At 41.1% G+C, this 22,207-nt stretch overlaps 3 protein-coding genes across 3 annotated transcripts in view; 2 read left to right on the top strand and 1 right to left on the bottom strand.

Annotated features, from left to right (window-relative positions):
- The first annotated feature begins 556 nt into the window (after nt 1–556).
- Nucleotides 557–2,453, top strand: LOC128713580 (zinc finger protein 765). Its single transcript, XM_053808441.1, has 3 exons — nt 557–616; nt 675–1,832; nt 1,908–2,453. The coding sequence occupies exons 1-3, from the start codon at nt 557–559 to the stop codon at nt 2,451–2,453; spliced, it is 1,764 nt and encodes a 587-aa protein (XP_053664416.1).
- A 948-nt stretch (nt 2,454–3,401) lies between these two features.
- LOC128713583 (uncharacterized) lies at nt 3,402–4,010 on the top strand. The gene has a single exon (XM_053808442.1). The coding sequence runs from the start codon at nt 3,402–3,404 to the stop codon at nt 4,008–4,010; it is 609 nt and encodes a 202-aa protein (XP_053664417.1).
- Nucleotides 4,011–7,851: 3,841 nt separating this feature from the next.
- LOC128715032 (cAMP-dependent protein kinase type I regulatory subunit) overlaps nt 7,852–22,207 on the bottom strand; it is a 43,978-nt gene continuing 29,622 nt past the window's right edge. The window contains exons 2-5 of the mRNA XM_053809913.1: nt 12,285–12,644; nt 8,394–8,613; nt 8,158–8,312; nt 7,852–8,073 (exon numbers count right to left, since the gene is read on the bottom strand). Coding sequence (XP_053665888.1) covers nt 7,852–8,073; nt 8,158–8,312; nt 8,394–8,613; nt 12,285–12,644 — 957 coding nt within the window. The remainder of the gene's footprint in view (nt 8,074–8,157; nt 8,313–8,393; nt 8,614–12,284; nt 12,645–22,207) is intronic.

The following is a 22,207-nucleotide window of genomic DNA, read 5'->3' as shown; positions in this document are numbered from 1 at the left end:
CGTTGATGAATATGCGCTAGGAAGATGGTAGCAGGCGGGCCAGCTTTATCACAGAACCTCAGAATTACCACACAAGGATGGCTTTTTTCCTTTCGCACAAACGATTTTGTGTCGGCAAAACGCGAATGTGTGTTTCCGTGCAAGAGTGGAAGAGAAGAAACGTCAATAGTGTCAGTGTCAGCATGTGCGCCAAATCAGCCCACTTTGGTACGATTTTATTGACACTACGGGGTAATCGCTAGAAGCCAAGAAAATTTGTACAACACTAAAACGAAATAATAACAAAAGTTTGAAGAACAACAAGTTAAATAAGTATAACAATATCGTACAAACCCTCCATAAAGTGTGCACAATATACCAAAAACAAAAACAATATTCATTTTCTTTTCCTTGGCAACACTGCCACTTTGTAACTGTCAAATGGCTATACCGGTTGTTTTTATTTGTTTTTTTTTACATTTGTGCATTTTCTAGAAATACAAAGTAATCAATCGTATCTTTCGCCGAAAACAACAGCTTTTCTTTAAATGCCCTTCACAGGTTTGTGTAAATCGACATGTTCATTAAACCAGAAATAGATTTCACCAACAAAAATGGTGCTAACGTGTCCTCCCCGGTAAGCTTTCTGGCTTGAATGAGTACTGTACTATAGTAATAGTTTTTACCTATTTTAGAACCTGGATTCAGCTAATACTAGAGGAGAATATGATCAAATTATGTCCGGAAGCAATGATGACGAGGAAACAGTCAATATCCCACCTAATTGGACGACACGAACGGGCAAGCATGATACCGAACAAACCGGTAATCAGAATAAAAGGTATGCCTGCGGTTATTGTGGGTTGGTTGTATGCGATACTATGGAGGAAATTAAACAGCACATGATCGAAGAACTTGGGAATATTGGCCAAACAAGGTTTGCATACAGTTGCATAGCGAATGGCGACGCCGACGAAGAAGCCGTCGTCCAGATTGACTCCAGCATTCAACCATCAACATCCTCCAGTACAGCGGCCATCGAACAATCTTCCTATCGCAGCTCATCGTCATGCGAAGATGAACCACACAAAAACAACCCACCAAACCTAAAAGGTACACGACGAACACGGGCGAAGAAAGTTAAACCGGAACAGAGCGCTCCTAGTGAGGTAGAAAGTGAACAGGAAGAGGACTTTTTACAAACCGTCACACTGAAATCACTGACGGAAAAGTTCCAGTACGAAAAACCCCACAAATGTTCACGCAAAGGTTGCCAGTACAAGTTCGCATCGTTCGATATCCGCGACCAACATTTGCGCTGTCATGCGGAAAGTGATTCCATACCGGAAACTTCCGACGGGGGTATCAAAGCTGGCATGCCACGGAAACGTTTTAGCTTTAAATGCAGTCAATGTGATGGTAAGTTCGATTCCTGGAAACCATGCCTGATGCACGTGTGGCGCGAACATCAGATTGATCTTGGAATGCTACGGTGTCCGGTGTGTGAGAAGCGCTTTGTCTACACTGTCCACGTGTTTAAACATCTGCAAACGCACCGCCTGAACCAAACGCTCGATGTTTCCTGTCGGGTGTGTGGTAAGAAGTTTGTCAACACGTCACAACGTTCGGTACACGAGGCGTTACATCGAAAAAAGGACGCCCCCGAGGATGAAGAAGAGCTGGAGGTGAAGGAAAAGCTACGCTGGTACGCGGAACGACGATGCAACATCTGCAAGCACATGTTTTCCAACTCGAAGATACTTTCCAAACACATCAAAACGGTACACTTGAAAATAAAACCCTTCGTGTGCAACGTGTGTGGTTACAAATGTGCTCGGAAGGCAACACTAAACGTGAGTTTTAATTTATAACACCCCCCGACGCCACTAGGATTTTGCACCTTACGCGTTTTATCTCTTCCGCCACAGATTCACATCCGACAACATTCGGGATTGAAGCCGCTAACCTGTAAAAGCTGCACCTTCCGGACGGCGGATCCGAGCGCTCTCAGCTACCACGAACGGCGCCATCGCAACAAAAAGGCATACCAGTGCAAAACATGTGGCATTAGGCTTGTACAACCGAGTGCCCTGCGCAGCCACATACAATCGCAACACCCACAAGAATACCAACAGATGAAATGCACACTATGCGATTACGCATCGATCAATGCACAGAATCTTAAGCGCCACCAAGCCAATCATAAAGCGGGTTTGATAAAAACAACCGATGAAGATTCTCAGATGGAGTGCGACATCGAGCGGGAACATAATCATCGGACACAGCACGGTAGAGGCATGAGCGCAACGGATAATGGACGTCAACCACAGCATGCTCCGGAAATTTCGTTCGATTGCTTTCTGCCGCCCGAAAGCGTTGATTCCATGGTGCATGATACTGGTGGCATAACGATTCCAGCTGCCATCGTTACCTTGCCGGCTGCACTATCGGAAGAGACACAGTTCCCGATTTAAGCTACAAACACATAGCTTGCTACTTTCGCATTTAAATTGCAATATCAACAAAGAAACATAGAAAGCAGAACACATGCATAATTTCTTACTTTATATGGTTTGTTAGTTCGATATTATCGCGCAAAGACCGAACCGATAACATGAATGTCAATTTAAAAAAAAAACTCTCAATAACTTACCCTGGTTTTACTCCGCGAATGGAACGGAAGCCCTTCACAACTATTCAACAATGATTAATAACCAAACATAACTAGGATCCGTTTCACTAAGTACCAAATTTTTAATCTACCTTCTTAAGCACATGATCGTTCAGCGCTGCGAATAAGAGACATGTTAGAAATAAATGTAAAATACGCGTTTCAATTGTTCTTACTGCTCTTTCGCTTGCATTATTTGTTAGAAAACAGATTTAACGAAACAAGACCATAACTAAATGTTCAAAGAACTGTACTTTCGACCTAAAAATGCAACTTGTTAAAGTGCAACTCAACTAGTTAACTATTTTTTGTTAATACCTACAGTCAGCACGGAACCTTCAAACAAACCCGCCCCATTTTTTTGTCAATTCAAACCCTTTATTGCGAACTGTTAAACAATTTATATACCAAAATCAATAACGATATCAGCAATAGAATACAAACCCTTGTGTTAAATGCCGTAGTTTCATTGGAAAAGTTCGTTTTGATATTACACATAAACCGCAACAAATCATAAAATCAAATGAATAAATAAGATTAATAATAGTACTTAAAATGGATCAATTTTCCTAACCAAGGTCATTTGTAACAGCCAATTTGCTTTGCGGAGATAAATAGTTCGCCATTTATGCTAATCAGCGAACTGATCGCTCTCACGCTTATTTCCCATTATGTTTTAATGATTCGATCGAACAAACCGTTCACGGCAGTTTACCCTCATTAGTGTAGTTCGAACAGTACCAGTGCCGAGATGAGTTACGAGTACGTTATAGCCACGGTTTCCGATAGGGAACTAGTTTGCGAAGCCTTAGCCAACTATTTCTACCCTGAAGAACCAGTTACCTTAGCCCATCGGGATGGTCCCGACGTCACAGTGGACGACATGGAAAGTGCCCTTTCTCTGCTGGACCAGGGTACCATAATTCTGGCACGCGCAACTATAACCCGCGAATTAGTGGGGCTTGCGATTGGAAGACCTCCAACGGGCGTCATCGCGACAAGTATCACCACACGAAAGTTTGCCGATATAACAGCATTTCTAAAGTGTCTAAGTGCACGTGCTTCCGGTAACGAGAGTTCTTCCTCGTACCTTGTTACCATGCTGGCAGTACATCCTGCTCACCGTGGCCATTCGATCGGTCGTCGTTTGATGGAGGAACAGATCCGATTGGTTCGTGCCCGTTGGCCATCAACACAAAGTGTCACCGTGGAAGCAACAAGTGCCACCTCTTTGCGACTTATGAAACGGATTGGAATGTGTGAAACGGCACGGTTAAGCTTTGCGGAGTATAGAGACAATGTTGGCGAGCAAATGTTTCTTGGAACAGGTGCAGTGATTCGGTTGGAGATGAAACTGTGAAAGCTAATCAGCGATAAAAGTAAATAGATGTGAGGTTATGCGCGGTGTACTTAATAATAGCAATAAAACATAACCCAAAAGGAACTCACTTCAAGCATCCTGTTCGGAAACGAGCACACGTTTTCGGTTTTCTCTTTTTCTTTATTTTATTATTTCCACTTCCTTCACACTCACAATTCTATCCATGCAGTTGCGCCTTTGCTCCACTTGTTCCCTTTGGCGGGCGTTATCTTTTCTCACGTCTCTGTATCACTCAACACATGTAATATTCCCATAAATCTAGCGTATGACAGAACCGAAGGACCACAAGAATGTATCGTCGTTGCCGATTATACAACGAGAAAAAGAGGATATCTGTTAGTTAACACCGTTTACCTGTTTATGACACCGAGTGTTGTTATTTAGTGGTTCATTATACTGTGTCTCCCGCCACTGCAGATAGCTTTCCCATCGGTCTACGTTCACACCTACTCTCACGCGCACGAAAAGATATTAAAATACGAAAATACTTCCATTAAAACTTGCTACCTCCTTCCCTGGCCAGTATGCTCGCTTTGATGTTCGTTACATATTTCCTTATGTGGTGAAAAACAGAAGAGACAACGTTAACTACTCTGCACGAACCTAAAAGAAAATCTGAACGGTGACTACAGCTACAGTTACTAAACAGTGAAATTTGTCACAGCTAAAGTGTATTATCCTGCTGCAGCCACGTAATTCTTCTCGGTTTTATTTGGAATTCCTAACGCCTGAATCTGTGCAATCAGCATTTTTGCGATCATTGTGATTAGGACGTATGTTTTCAGACATCAACATATTATCGCTTCTCAAACAGTTTTTCATTAGCTAACTGGATTTGTTTTATACTGCATTTGTCCAAACGTCCGTTACAATGTCTCAATCTGGCGATGAAACGTCGTAGAGCAGAATAATACACTTACACTTAGTGTGACACTATTACTGGATACTAAATTACTGAATACGTCAAATTTTTCTAGTGGACTCTACAAGAACCGGTTTGAGTTGACGTATGGGAAGAGAGATAAGAGACTGAAACTACAGTAAATTTGGCTCAAAGGGTTTGAAGAAAGTTACGTTGCAATTTACCACAATTTCTTCCATCCCGGGGTCGGATCATCCTATATAGCTCTAGCTAGTGCTGCAACATGGACAAAAAACCCAACAAACAACTACAAGGTAGAGGTTGATTTGTTTGTCAAGAAAGTGCTTCTATGCCAAAGACAATCGTACGATATCGTTTGGTTTGCACTGATTTACAGTCAGCTTTGTTAGAGTTCACTTCACCAGCGTCTTAAGTTTTAAGTAATGCATCCTTTCCCTTTTACGAAGGAAGATTGGACAAATATTGGATAAAGTGTTTTTCCTTCTCTTTCGGTTCTACTTCTAGTTTTAGCTTCGGTTACTAAGCTTGCGTTCTATAATAAAACCTCACTATTTGTATTACTCATCTGCCGTAAAATATATAATCATGTGGGACACGATAGACCAAACTAAAGGACCAGCCTTGTGAAATATCTAATCTATCCCTTGCTCCAGACAAAATTCTACCTAAGCCTGTAAGCTTCACGTGCTGCGCATTTCAGCACAGTGTTATGTTTCACTATTTCAATGTTTTGGAGGTGTAACTTTACGGATTGTAACAGTTGAAAAGCGGCACATTTGGGCAAGCTGTTTGAGTAGCAAAATGTTAACAGAAAACGTTCGACGGTTAGTGCATAGTGTTTAAATTTAATTTAGCGTCTTATACCAACGAATCTACAGGTTGTTTTGAAAACAGTTTGAATGAAAAGAATATAGCTCTCTACACAAAAAGGTTTAAAATTACATACTTCCCTGGTCCGAATCGATACCTTTCCACCGCTCCAAAGCACCATTCTGCACTATATTTCACGTTTATTATTTTTTTGTCATTATACTGTACATTAAAACATCTCAGAAGGCAACATCACATCGTGGGAGAAGTGGGAGAGCATTTGTTCTTTTTTGCTTGTTTGTGTGTCGTTTAAATGATTAAGTGAAACGAATGCGGCGCAAACTTTCCGGAAAATGATTTTGACACGGAATCCGTTCTTAATGTGCAAAAGTATGTCCTCTGAATGAACGGATTCGCAATAACAAGTAAAGGCGTTTAGCAAAAGAGAAGAATTAACCACACAACATTTCGTGCAGTTAGAAGGGATCAAGTTTCGATCGTAAAGAACGTTTAACACGACAAATGTCTGCCCCCATGACTTGTATTGTGTTGTGTTTGATTGTTTACGAGATATCAGCTTAGCGCTGCTTTAGCATAGTTTTACATCAACATATACCAAAGACACCAAACAGCTAAAAACGTTGAAAAAGTTAGTGTACCTGCGTACCTTGGTTCCTGTATTGCACCGGTCTCTCTTCCCTTCGATAAAGTTGTCGCTTTTCATACTGTTTAAATTGTGCTGCTGACCGCTCGAGGGGCCGTTTCAAACGTTTACAGCCGCCTGCCGATGGGGTTTGCTTCAAACCGTTCCAAACGGTGGCCCTTTTTGCGTTTTAATGTGTTTTTTTTTATCAGCTTTGTTCAAATCGTTCTCTTCGTTCCTGTTTACAAAATTGATTTTCAATTACAAATTTCGATAAAACGTATCGCTTAAAATTGTTAAGAAGTCGTACTCCTGCAATTTCCAATTGTTGTTTTCCATAGCTCTTTTGGACAGGTTCATTTGTTAAATATTTTTTGTTTTTTTTTCTCTGTTGTTTTAGCATGTTTTCACTGAACGTTTGTTGCCGCCTTTCTCCAACGTTTGATTTTTGTTTTCGTGTGTTTCCTAACACAGTCATGTTTTAGACTATTTTCTATACAAGATGCATTTCTTTTACCTCTTTTTCCTATGCCACTGCCCATTCCTTTTCTCGACTTTTGCTGCCTTTTTACATTGACGTTGCTTGCTATCTTAACACAAATAGTCGGTTATAAATACTTAACTAATTCATTGCATTAATTTATAGAGATATTTGTTAACGCATCAAATTAAACGCTGACAATCTACCTCGATACTATGCACAAGTGCAAAGCGCACTTTTTCTAACTAATAGTTCGAACCGTTTCGTAACTGGATTACTGAATTTTGCAACTTTCGTACTCCATTTGACTGCTTTTTACTTTTATCTGTACCGGTGAACCGGTTTTAATACAACATTGGTTCGATCGAAACAGATAATTGCGCAGCAATACTCCACCAACGACATTTATCGAGTGCTGGTCACTGTTACTCTTCCACACCATTCGTTTAAGTAAACTATACGCATGTGCAAACGCATCAACACATGCACCATTTTCGCCCAGCAAAACGTATGCACATCAGCTACACGTACCTCCAGTTCAAGTTCTATTTTGTAGCCGTGGGTTTGTTTTTTTTAAATGTACGACAAAAACAAAACCCCCCGTAAAAATTTCACCAAGCAAATTGGGTGAGAATTGATGGTGAATTGAAAATCTTTCAATGTGTGAGAATTTGCTTTGCATGATGCAACATCAAACAGAAAGAAAACGTTCACCGCACTAAAAGAAGGATGACGACCGGCAATAATTGCTAGTTTCTCTATTCTTTCTGCATCCGTCACATGTCAATGCCACACCCCCAACATTCTATGTACCACGTTGCTGGCACGGGTACACATCTAAAGAAATAATAGACGACAAGAACCTGCGCACTAGACAAAAGCACTTCGCTGATGGACTTGCAATCAGTATCACCAACTCGATAATCTGCTCGGTATGTTCGATGCAGTACGTGTCCAGCTGTGTGGCAATGTTCAGCGGCGATTCTTTGCTGTAGTTTTGCGCTTAAACGGACAGTGAAACGAAACTGTTATACTGGGTAATGTTTCGCTTGAGAATATCGGCACACAGGCCGAGCACACGTTCGAACCGGGCCCGGTCCAACTTGACACATTTGAGAGGACCACGGGCGATGACGGTTGCAGCACGGGGTCGATCGAGCAGCAGCGCAATCTCTCCGAAGTAATCCGATGGACCAAGGCGACCAACTTCAGCAGCTTCTTCGTTCTACAAGGAATCCACCAAGATAAAAAAAATGTTATGAATAAAATTAATTTCTCATTTCAACCTCGCCACGCTTCTCTATTATACCTCTCCACGCTTCTGCATAACTGTTGCACATCCTTCCACGATAATGTAGAAATCGTTGCCCGGTTCACCTTGTTTCACGATTGTTTCTCCATCCTCAAAACTAACCGGCTCAAGCGCATCGGCCACCGTAAGTCGTTCCCATTTATCGAGACTCTCTGTAATTAAAAGTATCAAATAGCTGATAATTGTCGTTCGACTCAAAAAAAAAAAGGGTTATCGCTTGGCTTCTTGCTTACCTAGAATTGAGACGCGCGACAAGAACTCTTCGTACATTTTGCGCTTCCGAATCGTCGAACCCATCAAAATACGGCGGTACGAGTCCCGATCGATGCCCCACAGTTTCACATCGGTTTTGGCACGGACGGTGGCTGCACGGGGCGTACCATAGATCAAGGCCAGCTCACCGAAGCTGCCACCTTCGCTGATCGTCGTTACCTGCTCATTATTTACAAAGACCTGCAATAAGAAAGAAAAGATTAGATGTGAGGAAAAAATTTTCGAGATGACTTATCACAAACACTTTTGCACATCAGCATCCTTGGAACTCTAAGTGCCTAAGGAAACCCCCTGAGGTCATGTGAGGGTGCTCTGATCCTGATGTTTTCGGTTAACCCGAGACATTCAATGTTTTGCAATTGCAGCATTGAATGTTACACTTCCTACTACAAAAGTTATTTGATTGTTCATATTGAAACAATTTTTGTAATTTCAAACAAACCATAAACTTCAAGTCCTCCAAAAAACTGTGAAGCCTTAACAATTCAAATCCATCTTTCCAGTTCAGTAATTTTGTTTTACGAGTGGTGTTCTTTAGTTAAAACTATATCTGTAGTAACGATGGTGCTACTAAGCGTAGTCCACCAGATGGCGCTATTAGATGCTGCATGTGTTAACACTGAATGAATGCTCACGAAATGAACCAACCTTCTAAGAAGCTTCGTTGTTTGATCATCAATCAATCTTCTTTATACGTTTAACACATTAAATACTTCATCAAAGTTCGATCAGTACTGAGGTACAAACGTTTAATAGTATGAGAATCTTCAATTAAAAAACGTTCTCCATCAAAGAGCAACAATCAATGCTAAGACCAGGACACATGCAATCATTCCATGCAATGAAATAAACGCTGCTACCTTCTAATTAAATCGAAACAATTGTCTTGTTCAATTCCATTTCCTGTAGCATCCGTTGTTACCATGGAAACAACGGAGAAGTGAACAGATTTCTGACCGGGATTTGTATGTTCAAACACATATCGTTCAGCACTAACACACATATCAAGAGAGAAAGGAACTTGCGATGATTTGTTTCCATATGTGGCACTCATCCTTTGTGGGATAAGTTTTAATTAGGAAAAGTTTTTTTTTGGGAAAAGGCCCACGTTTTATCATCATTGCTCAGCTTGCCCGTATGTAGCGGATGTGTAACGTGATGATATTCACAAGGATGCCCGTTGAATGCATGTTGCTGCACCGAAGTAGTACCAACTATCCCCCCGGCGGGTCAGGAGATGTATTTGAAGCGGAGTGTGTCAACTATGCTAACACATGATGGAAAAGCTTGAGACGAATATTAAATACGGAAGCTACGGAACCCCCAAAAGGTCAAGGATATTGGTGAAAAGGTCAGACCGGACGATGCATAGGGATTCGAAAATTAAAACTTCACTCACATATGGCAACGGGTAACCGTGACTTGCGCGGGACCGCTGATGCGAGAATTGGAATACACTGAGCAGTGCGGTGCAGAACGGTTGCTCTGCACACGCTGCAGAAAGTGTGCCCTTTTGTCGGAACAAACAGTGCCATGTACTGGTTTTGAAATTAAATTTAACGAAGTTGCACAAGTACAATTTGTGTGCCACGCTTTCGGAACAATTCACCCGTTGTTATGACGCTGGCACGAGTCGCACCGAGCGGACAGAATGGAACCGGAAAATTCTAATTGAAACAACGCACCAACAAATGACCACCGTCACCGTCATCATTCCGATGGACATTTCCACTGATGAGTTGATGAGGGACGCTCTATTTATTTCCATCTTTGTCTGGGCTGGCTACTTTAAGCTTCAATTGAGCTCGCACTGTCGGTGCTCCCATCCGAGAGTACTGAAGGAATCCGACATGATGCCCATGGGACATCTCCTATGGTTGAGATATACTTGCGGCTAGGCCTGTAGGGCGATATTATGCGGAATCGATTACTCTCATCTTCATTTGATCCCACCGGGTCACGTTTTGAGTGTCGGTACAACAGTGCTTTTTCCCCCTAACCTTGCCGATGGAAAGCCTTACCGCACTACACAACCACAACAGCAAGTGTCAAGCGGTGCAGCGGTGAAGGACTTGGTTTGATTTTATGACCACGACGCCTGTACGTATCCTGGAACACTTTAATATACGTAGTGTAAGCCATGCCGTCACCACAAAACCCCAAAACAATTTGTCGTAATCTGTCAGTTTACGGTCTGATGCGTGACGGTGGGTTATCGGTTGTGTACACGGACAAACTAACCGAACGCCGGTTCTCGCTCTGTGTTTGTGGAAATGTTTCATCTTCCAATCCCATATGTTCAATCAATCCTGGATTAGCTAGCGAACGTTTTATATTCGGACACAGATACGTGTTTTCAATTTCCATGCTTCCACGATTGATCCTCTGTCACTTCCAACTTTACGCCAGAGTTAGAGGATACAATCCAACCCAAAATTAAATCTGCCTAGTTTTGATATGGGTATCGGAATCCGATAAGCTGAGCTTAGTGCCCTTAGTTAGCCGCATATACTTTTTATGGCACTAACTGGGTCTAAATGTAAGTTTTCAGCATTTTACAAAAGTTGAAGTTATAAACATATTAAAAAAAAACATACGTCAAGTCCGAAGTAAATGCTCATCACTGCTTGAATGCCCACATCCAGTAAATCTGAGCTGCATATGGTGGGATCAAAAGAGAATCATGTATTACGATCTGCTTCGGAGTGGGTATAATTTTACATTTTTTTACAATAAAACCTCACATTGTGGGGATAAAATGCTGCGAACTTTTTTGCACACCTAATATACTATGCATGAAATGAGCTTTCAAAAGCAAATCTAATTTGTTACAAATAGATTTTAAGACTCAATCTCAGTTGCTCAGCTTAAACTTAATTTGTTCACTCTAACTCTAGTATATTTTTGTTACGCTATTGTCACATTCCAATTACGGGTTTGACAATACACAGTTGTAACAATTGCTCAACCCATCTTTCGCAGGATGCTATATTTATAATTGCCATTTTGTACACGAAAATGGCCAGTGCATTAAACACTACACTCGCTGTGGCATGTCCAGTTCGGTAATGACATTGAGTACATTACTGCAGAAGCATTGGGGAACCAGCGGTCCACAAAAAGGTTTCCCAAAACACTGTAGAGAAATTACCACAGAGCTAACTGCTTTGTCGAGCCAAACGGAAGAAGGGTTATAAAATGCTGCTCGATTAATTAACCACCAGGGTAAATGATTACCTCTTTCCAAAAGCCATTCCACACACTGGCAAGTTAGATTACACAAAGACCCGGTACGCAGTTGCACATTCAAATTTCAACCCCATTCTCCACAGTGGTGTGCTAGGGGATATAGGGGTTGGGATATTAATTTCGTCGTGTTTATTTGTTTACACACACATGACCGCCGTTGCTACTGTTTGGTGGGTACCACGACGCCCCAACGATACTATTTCTGCTCTGCGCTAAGCTACTGAACCGAGAATCGGGTGAAATTTGAGCTCGGTTCAACATATCCACCCGCCGCGACCGCAAACGATCAAGATGCGCGGCGCTGATTACGGCATCCTTTGCTGTCCGCCCAAACTAATGAGAAGTGGACGTAGTAATGCGAGTGCAGCAAGGGTGTTGCGGTTGTTTACTTCACGGTAAAACAACCGTGCATATCCCCCCACAACGATGACGGATCGAACAATTTGCCTTTGTAAATATTGCAATACTGCCTCTGTTCGACAACACTTTCCCGGAGAATCAATCAGAATTTACCGAAATGTTGTTTATAAATTATTCCTTTCTTTGCTGCTCTTCTAACCCTAGCCACAGCCAGTAATTAACGCTAATTATCGCACACGCACCTCAACCTCGCCGATGTCGATGACGTAAAAGTTGTCACCCTCGTCGCCTTGCTGAATGATCGGTTCGCCGGGAAGAAAGTTGCAGGGAAACATCGCGTCGAAGATGTCCGACCGTTCGTTTTCGTCCAGATGCGAAAACAGCACATTCTTCGCAATCGCTTTCGACAGGGCGGCCATCGTTTTGTAATCCTTCGGTACGACTTTCTTCACGTAGCTGGTGGCGTCCTCTTCGGTGACCGGTTCGGCCGAGATGCCGCCCCTGCGCCGTACCGGCGGTACCGCCGTCTGTGGCATCGGGCTCAGATCATCGAGATCGTCCGGAGTGGCCGCTTGCTTGCTGGCGTCCAGCTTTGCCTGTTCCTGGGGGAGAAAAGGAGCAAGAAGAGAGAAGTACAAATATTAGCACACATACCAAATAACAGATGTATTGAATATGGAATTTTCTTGTTGACATGCAAGCACTACTTCTTCACCTTAAGTATCAAACCTAATTACATCCGTCCCACAGGCAATCTTACGCACTTTTCTTCATCTTCTATGCTTGGTGCGTCAACAATATCAGCATAATAAGGCACAGGATACAGTGACGGCATTGTCCCTCTCTACCCAGGCGCCATCCCGACGTACATCGTTATAGTAAGTCTTATTTCCCGAGCTTTGTCGCAAGCAAAATTTGCCGCACACGAGCAAACCATGATACCCTGACCGACCGTTGATTCTTATCATTTCTAGACATTTGACTTTTGTTTCGTTAAACGACACGACGGTATGTACTTATCGTTTCTCCTTTCTACCGCGAACACACTGATCATCTGCAATGGTGTTGTTTTGGAATGGCCAAGCATTGAATGTCAGCAATGATAGGAAGCATTTAGATGCTAAAAATAGATATCTATTTGTATCGATGAGGCTAGAAAATAGCACGGAAGTATTTATATTTAATGCCACCACACTTGAATGCCACAAACATTAGAATAAGTATATGTTCAACAAATGATACATTTGAGGCAAACAAAACAATAATCCGAAGTTATCTTCGGAGCAAACAAAATAATGATAATGACTGTGGATTGTTTTCGTCTTGAGAGAAGATGTGATTATAGAATCTGATCTTTGATCTTTGTTATAATAATTATTATTGATAATTAAAAATCGCGAGACGGTCATAACTTGCATAAAGTCAGTTGATTTACAGACAACAATTCCAGGTTAATTAATTTGCTTTCTGAAACCCCCGCTATGAAAATGTGTTCCCAAATAGCCTTTGAGTTCTAACTTCGTTAGTTGTTGGTCTACTGATATGTAACATTTGTGACCATTTTTGACCAGTTTATTCTTTTGAAAATGCTGACATTAAATATCCCTTTTAGGTAATTCTACCTAGAAATCCTTACTCTAAATATGTACAAAATTGAAACCCAGTATTCAGTGCTATATTCTGTCTTAAATCATTCCCTCTATTTCAATATACACCAATAAAATTAAAATGATTGAAATATTCATCTACTGAATTCCTATCATGCATCTTCATACGACAGGACCTATCCAAAATCCCATCCGGACCAATCCCCCGTAGCAAGGACTGACTATCCGGCTATGGGTAAATAAAGTCAAAGAAAACCAGAAATGGTAGGCCTAGACCTCGTGAGGTTGTTATGTCGAAGAAGAAGAAGAATTCAAATAAATGAACATTGTGAGCATGATTAATTTTGCTTCAGATATACGCAATTTTCAAGAACTGTGAATGGAAAAAAATGATATCTTTACTGTCAGCTAATTATGAGCTGCTCTAAACGGAAACCTCAACAATTTCAAATATTTCTGTACACATGTGGTGTTCATTAATATAGAGCAAATTAAGCAAATTAATTAAGAGTTCATTAATTAAAAACATCATCTCTCCACCAACGCTTATCATAGCGAAGCCTTTGAAGTGTACGCTTGGCGTAGGTTGTGTTTTTTATTGAGGTTATTGAGGTTTTTATACAGTTTTTTTTACACATTCAGTCAAGTTATACGTTGAAAGGTTTCTGGTTCCATATTGAAATTTCAAAATCAAATATAGTATGCCTAATAGTTTTCGATTGTTTATATAACAGGCTTTATGTTAACAATTTTATTGATGTATTATTAGATACATTTATATGCTAACAAACTTTAAGTTGTCCAAGCCGATGTTTACTGCTTCTAACTGTACTTAATTTCCGGCATTCAAACCCTAATAAACGATACCATTCAATCCGAGTCATATCATTCGCACTACGTTTAAGTATCAAAGAACGAGCTTTGTTCTGATACTAAAATAGGCCAATCATCACTTGTATAACAAAACCATTGAAGGCATTGTATAAATAATAATCGTGTAAACAAATGAACACCACGGGCAGGTCTCGTTTGTTTTGTACGCTCACACTTGCCATCAACACCTTTTCCATGAATGGATTTCTGGGTACTCACCAGCAACCATTCAACCCATCTGCAACCCATCCAGTAGCCAAAAGCGACAAATCATAGCAATACAATCGCAATACATCCGGAAACGTCCCGGGCAGCTTACGTTAGTGCGCCGTTCGAAACTGTTTGCACAAGAATAAACAAAACCACTTCTCAATACAGCAAAAAAAACCGCGAATATTCCACTATGGTCATTCTGTTTTTTTTTATTTTCTTTTTGCGTAAGCCGAAACACCACTCTTTCGGGCTGTGTTCTTCCACTGCTAAAAATACACCTTTCGAGGACTCTACTTTCGTACTACCGTGTGTATCCGTTTGCGTGCTACTTCAATTTGTACCGTGAAAAATGAGTACACTACAGCGCAAACTACCAGTTGAACAAGCTTTCCAACGGAGTACACTTTAAATGTCTTCCCGTTTACGCCGGGTGTGGGCATCACCTTCGGCAAGCTGCGACAACCTTGACACATAACCTTTTATGCTCACGGGCACGGTTGTTGGGTAGGGCAAGCAAATTCCACTCACTGCGGTGAGAAAATGCGGATCCGAAACATTTTCCTTTCCGTTTCGATCTAAACCTTGCGTGACCGGGTGCGATATTTGAGCGGCAGAAGTGGTTTTCTTTAGCAGCGAAGCACGGGTCAGCCAGCTCCAACAGGCAAAGGGCACAGCCCGTTTCGGGGGTAAAAATCATTTTCCACCGATGGGTCAAAGGGCTCTATTATTAGCCTCCACGGATTAATGGGCATTTTTCACCTTTCCACGTCCCCCGAAAAGTAGCGCCGCTAGAATATTAATATGGCGCGAGGATTACGTTACCTTTTTTATCATTTATTCATCGTCTACTAATAATGAAACAACTGTTACGTTCTTGGATTTTGGGACTCTTCGTGGGAACACACACCTCGAGGGAAAGTTTAAATCAATACCTTCCCATGAGCCCAGTACTGTAAACAACATCAAAGCGCTGTTACGAGTTCCCGACGTGGTAATAAAAATCATAAACTTTGTAGGAAAGAAAAATTGGCGTTTTATCAGCCTAAACACGGCTGCTCCGAATACAGGGAAAGCTAAGCATATTCAGTTCCCGGTAAAATAAAATAAATAGGGGCGCAACTGGTGGAATTATCGCTTGGCTTTCTTAGCCTTTATTTAGTCGTAGCAAGATACTCTGTACTAATACAAGGGAATTGGACCGGATGGAATATCGTACCGGTACTATCGTGTGGAAATCGGCGCCACTACCAATACACTGTCGGGTTACCACCGTTTACAACATTAACTCAATAGAAAACAATCCAAAAACTGCTTTGAATCCGGAAACTTTGTCATCATAATACTTAAAAATAAGGAAGAAAGAATTATAGTTAAATTTTTGCAGGCGTTGTCAAATAGAAAAATTCATTAAGAAGTTTAAAATATCTTAGATTAAATATGTACTGACTAAATGGTCATTAACGATTTTCCACAAATTTTCTTCATTGTATGCCTACCTACAAAATCTTGCGCAAAATATATGATAACACTTATTTTTAATTAAAAAAAAAAGGAAAAACGAACACTCAGTCGTGAGGCACCCCTAAGCATGAATTTGTCAATCGCAAAACCATATGCCTTCCGTTGTGCTGTTTTCGTGTTGTGTTTTCTCTCGGGTTTTTAGCACTCCACCAACGCGTGAAAATAAATAATTCACTCATCAGCCGAGTGTATATCCTTAGGATGCGAACCATCTGTTCGGTTCCTGTTGGTACTGTCCGGAATGGGAATCACACGTTACATTTGATACGCTCCGTAACAGCGCATACAACAACAATCCAAATATCGCTAATTAACACGTTACATTAACAACGTCCGACGTTAATTACTCAAAACTCGCAGCCATCCCATCATCCTTGCACGGGTGTCGACAATCCCCAAGAGCGGCTGACGCCAGCTTTTGCTTGATGTGTTAAGTCCACCGACGGCCCCAACAAGAACGCAGCCACTCAGTGTGAAAGCGCATATTTTGGGGATTAAAAATGCTTCCTGTCGCAGCATGGAAAGCATCCATCAGCATAGCAGAACCAGTTGGCCGTAGTCAATGAAAGAAAATGGCCGGGAAAGAGGAGCGAGAGCTTTCACTTCAATTATTCATTTGATCTGTTGCGGAATGCGTCATGCAAGTGTTTTGTGCGAATCTTTGGAGAGATTTGTAGACATTGTACCTCAAAACTTCGGTACCACCAGAACAAGCTGGCTTTGTGAGATGTACGATATATCACCACCGGAGCTACAACACATCTTCTGCTACTTGTTGCAAAACTGGCCCTTCTTTAAATTCTAATGACGTAGTATACAGCACCAGCAGGAGGAGGAGGAAAACTTTAACACAAAGTTGCCAGTAACATCTCAATGCGGCAAAAGTGCGCAACATTTATCTGTGCCTTCGGATGATTTTGTTTCACGTAATTTCTCCCGAATGAGCACCGTAGCCTGACAAAGGTTCTGCAACTGAACAGTGCGAAATGATCGCAATAAGTTTTCCACCTTTGCTCGGTGAATAAGTTTAACGAGCGGAAACCATCGTCTGGCGTAACAGGCTAAATCTTAAACAGCTGCAAAACATACAGTGGCGGCCGTTGAAATATGGTTACGTTATTGAATTTCATGGAACAAACATTCAATGTTTGAACGAGTCTTTTTTGAAATAATTTTATATATTACACGACATTGTGAACGTAGTTGGCATGATGGTACATGCATTTTGATTGCTATATATGACTCTCTCTCTTGTTATATATTTTTAAGGTTTACATTGTTTCACTTGGTAACAATAAAAAAGTAGGATGGAATATGTGCAGGATCGTACGATGACTAACAAACTACTAACGACTACTAAGGTGTGAAAGCTACCTTGATAAAATCACTGTTTGATGTAGTAAGCAACAATTCATTTAAAAAAAACATGAACGGTATTGAATGTGCTTGACCTAATATGTCATAATGATTATTGTTTACCGCATATCCGGGACAAAAGAGGGATGCAAGAAGTCACCAAAATACACGCAGTCGATTATGGGTTATATCGTTTATACTTCAAAATTGTGCAGTCGACAATCTTTGTAATTAGTTATGCAGTAACATTACTTTCATCGAAATTAACTAAACTTATACGATTTTGTCCAGCGAAAATTCATAAAAAAAGTTTATTACATCGCTCGTTTTATGGCGAACTTATGTAATTTTCTCTCAGTTAACTGATGAAACATAAAATAGAAACTGATTTTATGGATATTAAAACCAACGCCAAAAGTTCAAAATTTAGCGAGTTATACGGTAGCCTTATTTCACTGACCACCACTGTTACAACGTATCCCTCTCCTGCAGCAGCACATCAATCAAGAAAAGTATTACCATTTTGTTTTAATGTAACAATTCTATCGCAAATTAATGCTGAACAGAATAAAGAAAGTAACAGCAACATCTTAATTGGGATACTTGCAAGCACCCTCTGTATTACAAAATACCCCGGCTCGTACGGTTCCGCGGGGTGAAACTTCCCGTGCCGAGACTTTGATTTATTAGATTAAACAACATCGCGTGAGTTAAAGCTTCGTCTCGTGCATCAATTTTCATTAAGGCTAAAACGAATTGACGTAACGGAAAGGGTTACGGGTATATTCGTAGGTAGCACGAAGAAAAACTCGATGCTTATCATATTAGTGAGGTCAAACGATAACTGATGTTGAACACTGTTGCAATATCGCGAGTGATACATTTTAAGGAATACGGGTTACAATCTCTTATGGAAAAATAAAACGAGCTTTAAGCTTGATATTGGAGTACAAAAACCATCTCCAGTACTCCGTACCCACCGCTGTCAGATCTTTGATACGATGATGGATAGGTACATCATTCACCACCATTTCCATATGATTTATGAATCAGCAAACAAATAACCCATGCTTTAATTTTAGGTGAATTCAAACTCTTCGTCAACAACAAAAAAAACCCCCGAATGTACCAGGCACGCTTGCGCTCCACTCCCACACGATAAATTAGCAGATGTCACCCGGTTGAAGGTCTCGCACAAATCACCATCACGATCCTTCGAGGAGTTGTGGGCGCCCGGTTTGTGAACACAAACAACCGGTACGGAAGATGTATGACGTGACACATTATGCTGATCACTGATGAGGCACGGTTTCGTGGTTTGCGATACTCCCCCACCGGGAGAGGAAGCTGCCAGCCGAGAACTGGAGCAAGTAGCACGTCTGGCCTATGGCCCGGTAAAGACTACGGTGCCGTCACTCCATACGCCCAGAAACACACCGTTTTCGTTAACAACGCGAGGAGATCCGTCCCCATTCATTACTCAATCACCGCTCGAGGTGTATCGCTTGTCAAACTTTTGATTCATTGCTCTCTATGCTTTCGCGTTAGTAGCTGGGATATGGGGACTGGTTTTGTCTACCCAAGTCTCGTGTGTCTCGTGTGTTTCGTGTATCACATTTGCACTTGATTGGAGAAACCAAGTGCACAGACGTCTGGACGATAAGGGCTAAATCACACCAGATGTCTTCTAGTGGGATTTCTACAGCAATTTTGCTAACCAACGTATCTCTCTGGACTGGGGCAAAATCAAAAATGATTGATTAGATAATGGTTGGTGAATCAATTTAGCAGATTTCGCTAAGACTCTGGTCTCAAATATTTACAACCAACGATAAGTGCAGGAAATGGGTTAAGTGACACATGTGACCTAGTCACGAGAGTAGAATGACACGTTTAACACCATGGAATAAAACAAATTGCGTTTTTTCAAGCCTTATAATTCTATCTTCAATAGCAAAATTGTACAAAATTACACAAATTTAGTACAGTTTCCCTTAAAACATTAGTACTACAATCGAAAAATAATGGTCTCAAATTTGGTTCCAATGTTTCCACGTCTTTTACAACACTAATGCATATTCATTAACCGCTAAAAGACGTAACAATCTACGGACCTGGAGATGACAAACTCTATTTTGTTAAGTATGTTCATTTCTTCCCAAAAAACAACGATGTTAACCGCTGCTACTCCAGCTGACTCCATACACACCAGCTGGATGTTTATTTTTACTTACGCTCGAATTGGTCGCTACGCCAAATGGAATAAGCGTAAGTTCATTACACGAACCGGTCCGCCGACCGGTCGAGTTATTAAAATGTACGGACTATATTTAGTACACGCCACACCTCGTGTCGACGACGGTGCCTGGGCGTGCCGTGTCTTTTGGCACGAGCCATTCTCAAGTAGGCGCCAACCGGGTTTGAGTGGTTGGCAACATCTCGGGCCCGATGACATCCAGCGAGTACACGCTGGAGTGTACTGGCGTGACTGTGAGTAACCATGAATCAAGTGGAGTGGGCCTCTTGAGGCCTTTGTGGAAGCAGTATTTAACACTACTTTCACTATTGTTGTAGCAATAGCAGAAGAGACTGAATGTTGCAAGCATTAGCTTGAGCTACGATACTCAAGCTAAGGAACAATGTGTGTAAATTAAAAGTTGCTGAATATTTAAAACATTTTAAAACAACTCAAAAGACAAGAGTGCGAACGATAGAGCTTAGTACACAATTTCAAGAACGTAAATGTAACAAGCCAAGGCAGCAAACCGAGCTCCAATGACGCAAACGCGTTGGAATTAGGTTTCGGAAACCTTTTCAAGTCTCCATACAAAACAGTATTACTTTTGACCACTACATTCTAGCTGCAATAAGGCAAACAATTACACAATATTGAAGAATCTCAACCTCAACCATTAAATGCTTATTTATTTAAAATAAATGTGATACCAAAATTTGCTATTTAATATGACAAGGGTTGAAATTTATTATTTTCTTATATAAACAAATTGAAAAATATGTAAAAAAATAACACAAAATTTTGTATTTTCTTTCAAAATAAAAAAATGGAAGAACATCTAAAATGCTTTTTAGATCGTAGAAATGTTTTTTAGATCGTTTTAGTCGTTTGAAACGCCTATCACTAACGCTATCAATAGGCTAAGTTTAAATAGAAATTCGACGTGTTTAATTTGAAGATAGCGCAATCATTTTTTTAAAATATTTAAATTTAAAACGAAAGAGAGACAACTATTCGGGCGAACAAAAAAAAAATGAAAAACTCTCCATTACGCACTCGAAAAGAATAGTTGACGAATGTTACAGCCCACACAACAGTGAGTTAAAAACATGTAAAAAGCTTGTAATAATAAACCTTCTTACAATGTTTAATACCGTCATAAGGAATCAAGCGTGCCAAGCTAACGTCGAAACGGTACACAAAACCATATTATGAATTTTGTAGGATTTGTTCACATCTCCACCCTTAGGCCCGGGCTCCATTAAAATTACTTCCGCTGTCAGCATTAGTCAACGGCTACCGGACTTCCGGGAATAAACTAATCGCTGATAAGTGATTAAAATATTTGTCCATAATCATCACAGAAACTGTCATTTGCCCATTCTGTCTCTTTCGCCTCAAAACGACACGCATCTTCGCTGGATAATGGGCCCCTGTGCAAGTTTGCACTTACCACTATTTTTAGCCTTGCGGATGGCCATCAACGTCGGTCGAGGGAGAATGAAATGAGCTTACGTCGCGTGCCATATGCCGGTACAACTGTAGCGGGAGAACTCCGCTCTACGCGCCCGGCCGGTTGTCATCGTCCTCATTGCCACTGGGCCTGGCCAGGGTAGCGAAGGCCCGTATAAAAACCATCAAATTATAATGTTAATGGCTTCCCGCGCCGATTGCCGTCATCCGTTGACCTGTTGTTGTTTGGGCAAAGTGAAGCGTTCGTCTTCACTGTTGCTTTCCATTTTCGTCTGGACAATTTTGACGTGACCCAACAAGTTCTTCCGGTTTACGAAGGTTTTGGATGGTAGTTTTAGAATTCTATTATCTAAATATTGTTTCACGACAAGTTGTCATACGTTTTTTCCAACTTCTTCAACAAACCAGCGAGGACGACATACGCGAACTTATTAATTTCCTATTTATTCATGCCCCAAAATTACTACCGACTCCCAGATGTCCAATCTGCCATATTTTATCACCCATCTAGTAGTGTTTATTTATGACGCATGTTAATTCGCAAAAAAAAGGATATCACACATCAATAAAAAAGAAATTATACAAAGCTAGCTCCCCGGGGAGGGTGGACCGCGATGGTGCCGATTAATTCTATTTTGCTCAACTCATCCGCGAAACAAGAACACACGATAGTATTGTCATTGTGTGGCAGCAGCACACGACTACAACAGGAGGTATGATATGTAGGTTCCATTTTTGGAAGGACGTGATCATTAATAATAATCAAGTCTATTGCCCGGTGAAGCATAACAATGCCGCACCGTGCGGGTGCGTAGGCGATGATAGGGGCAAAAAGGCGTGCGTGAAAAGAAAAAAAGTATCAACTAAACCAGCATTGCTTATTTGG

Source organism: Anopheles marshallii, chromosome 3 (genome assembly GCF_943734725.1).
Source record: "Anopheles marshallii chromosome 3, idAnoMarsDA_429_01, whole genome shotgun sequence".
NCBI lineage: Eukaryota > Metazoa > Arthropoda > Insecta > Diptera > Culicidae > Anopheles > Anopheles marshallii.
The sequence above is the reverse complement of the archived record's forward strand: the minus strand, read 5'-3'. Positions and strand labels throughout refer to the sequence as shown.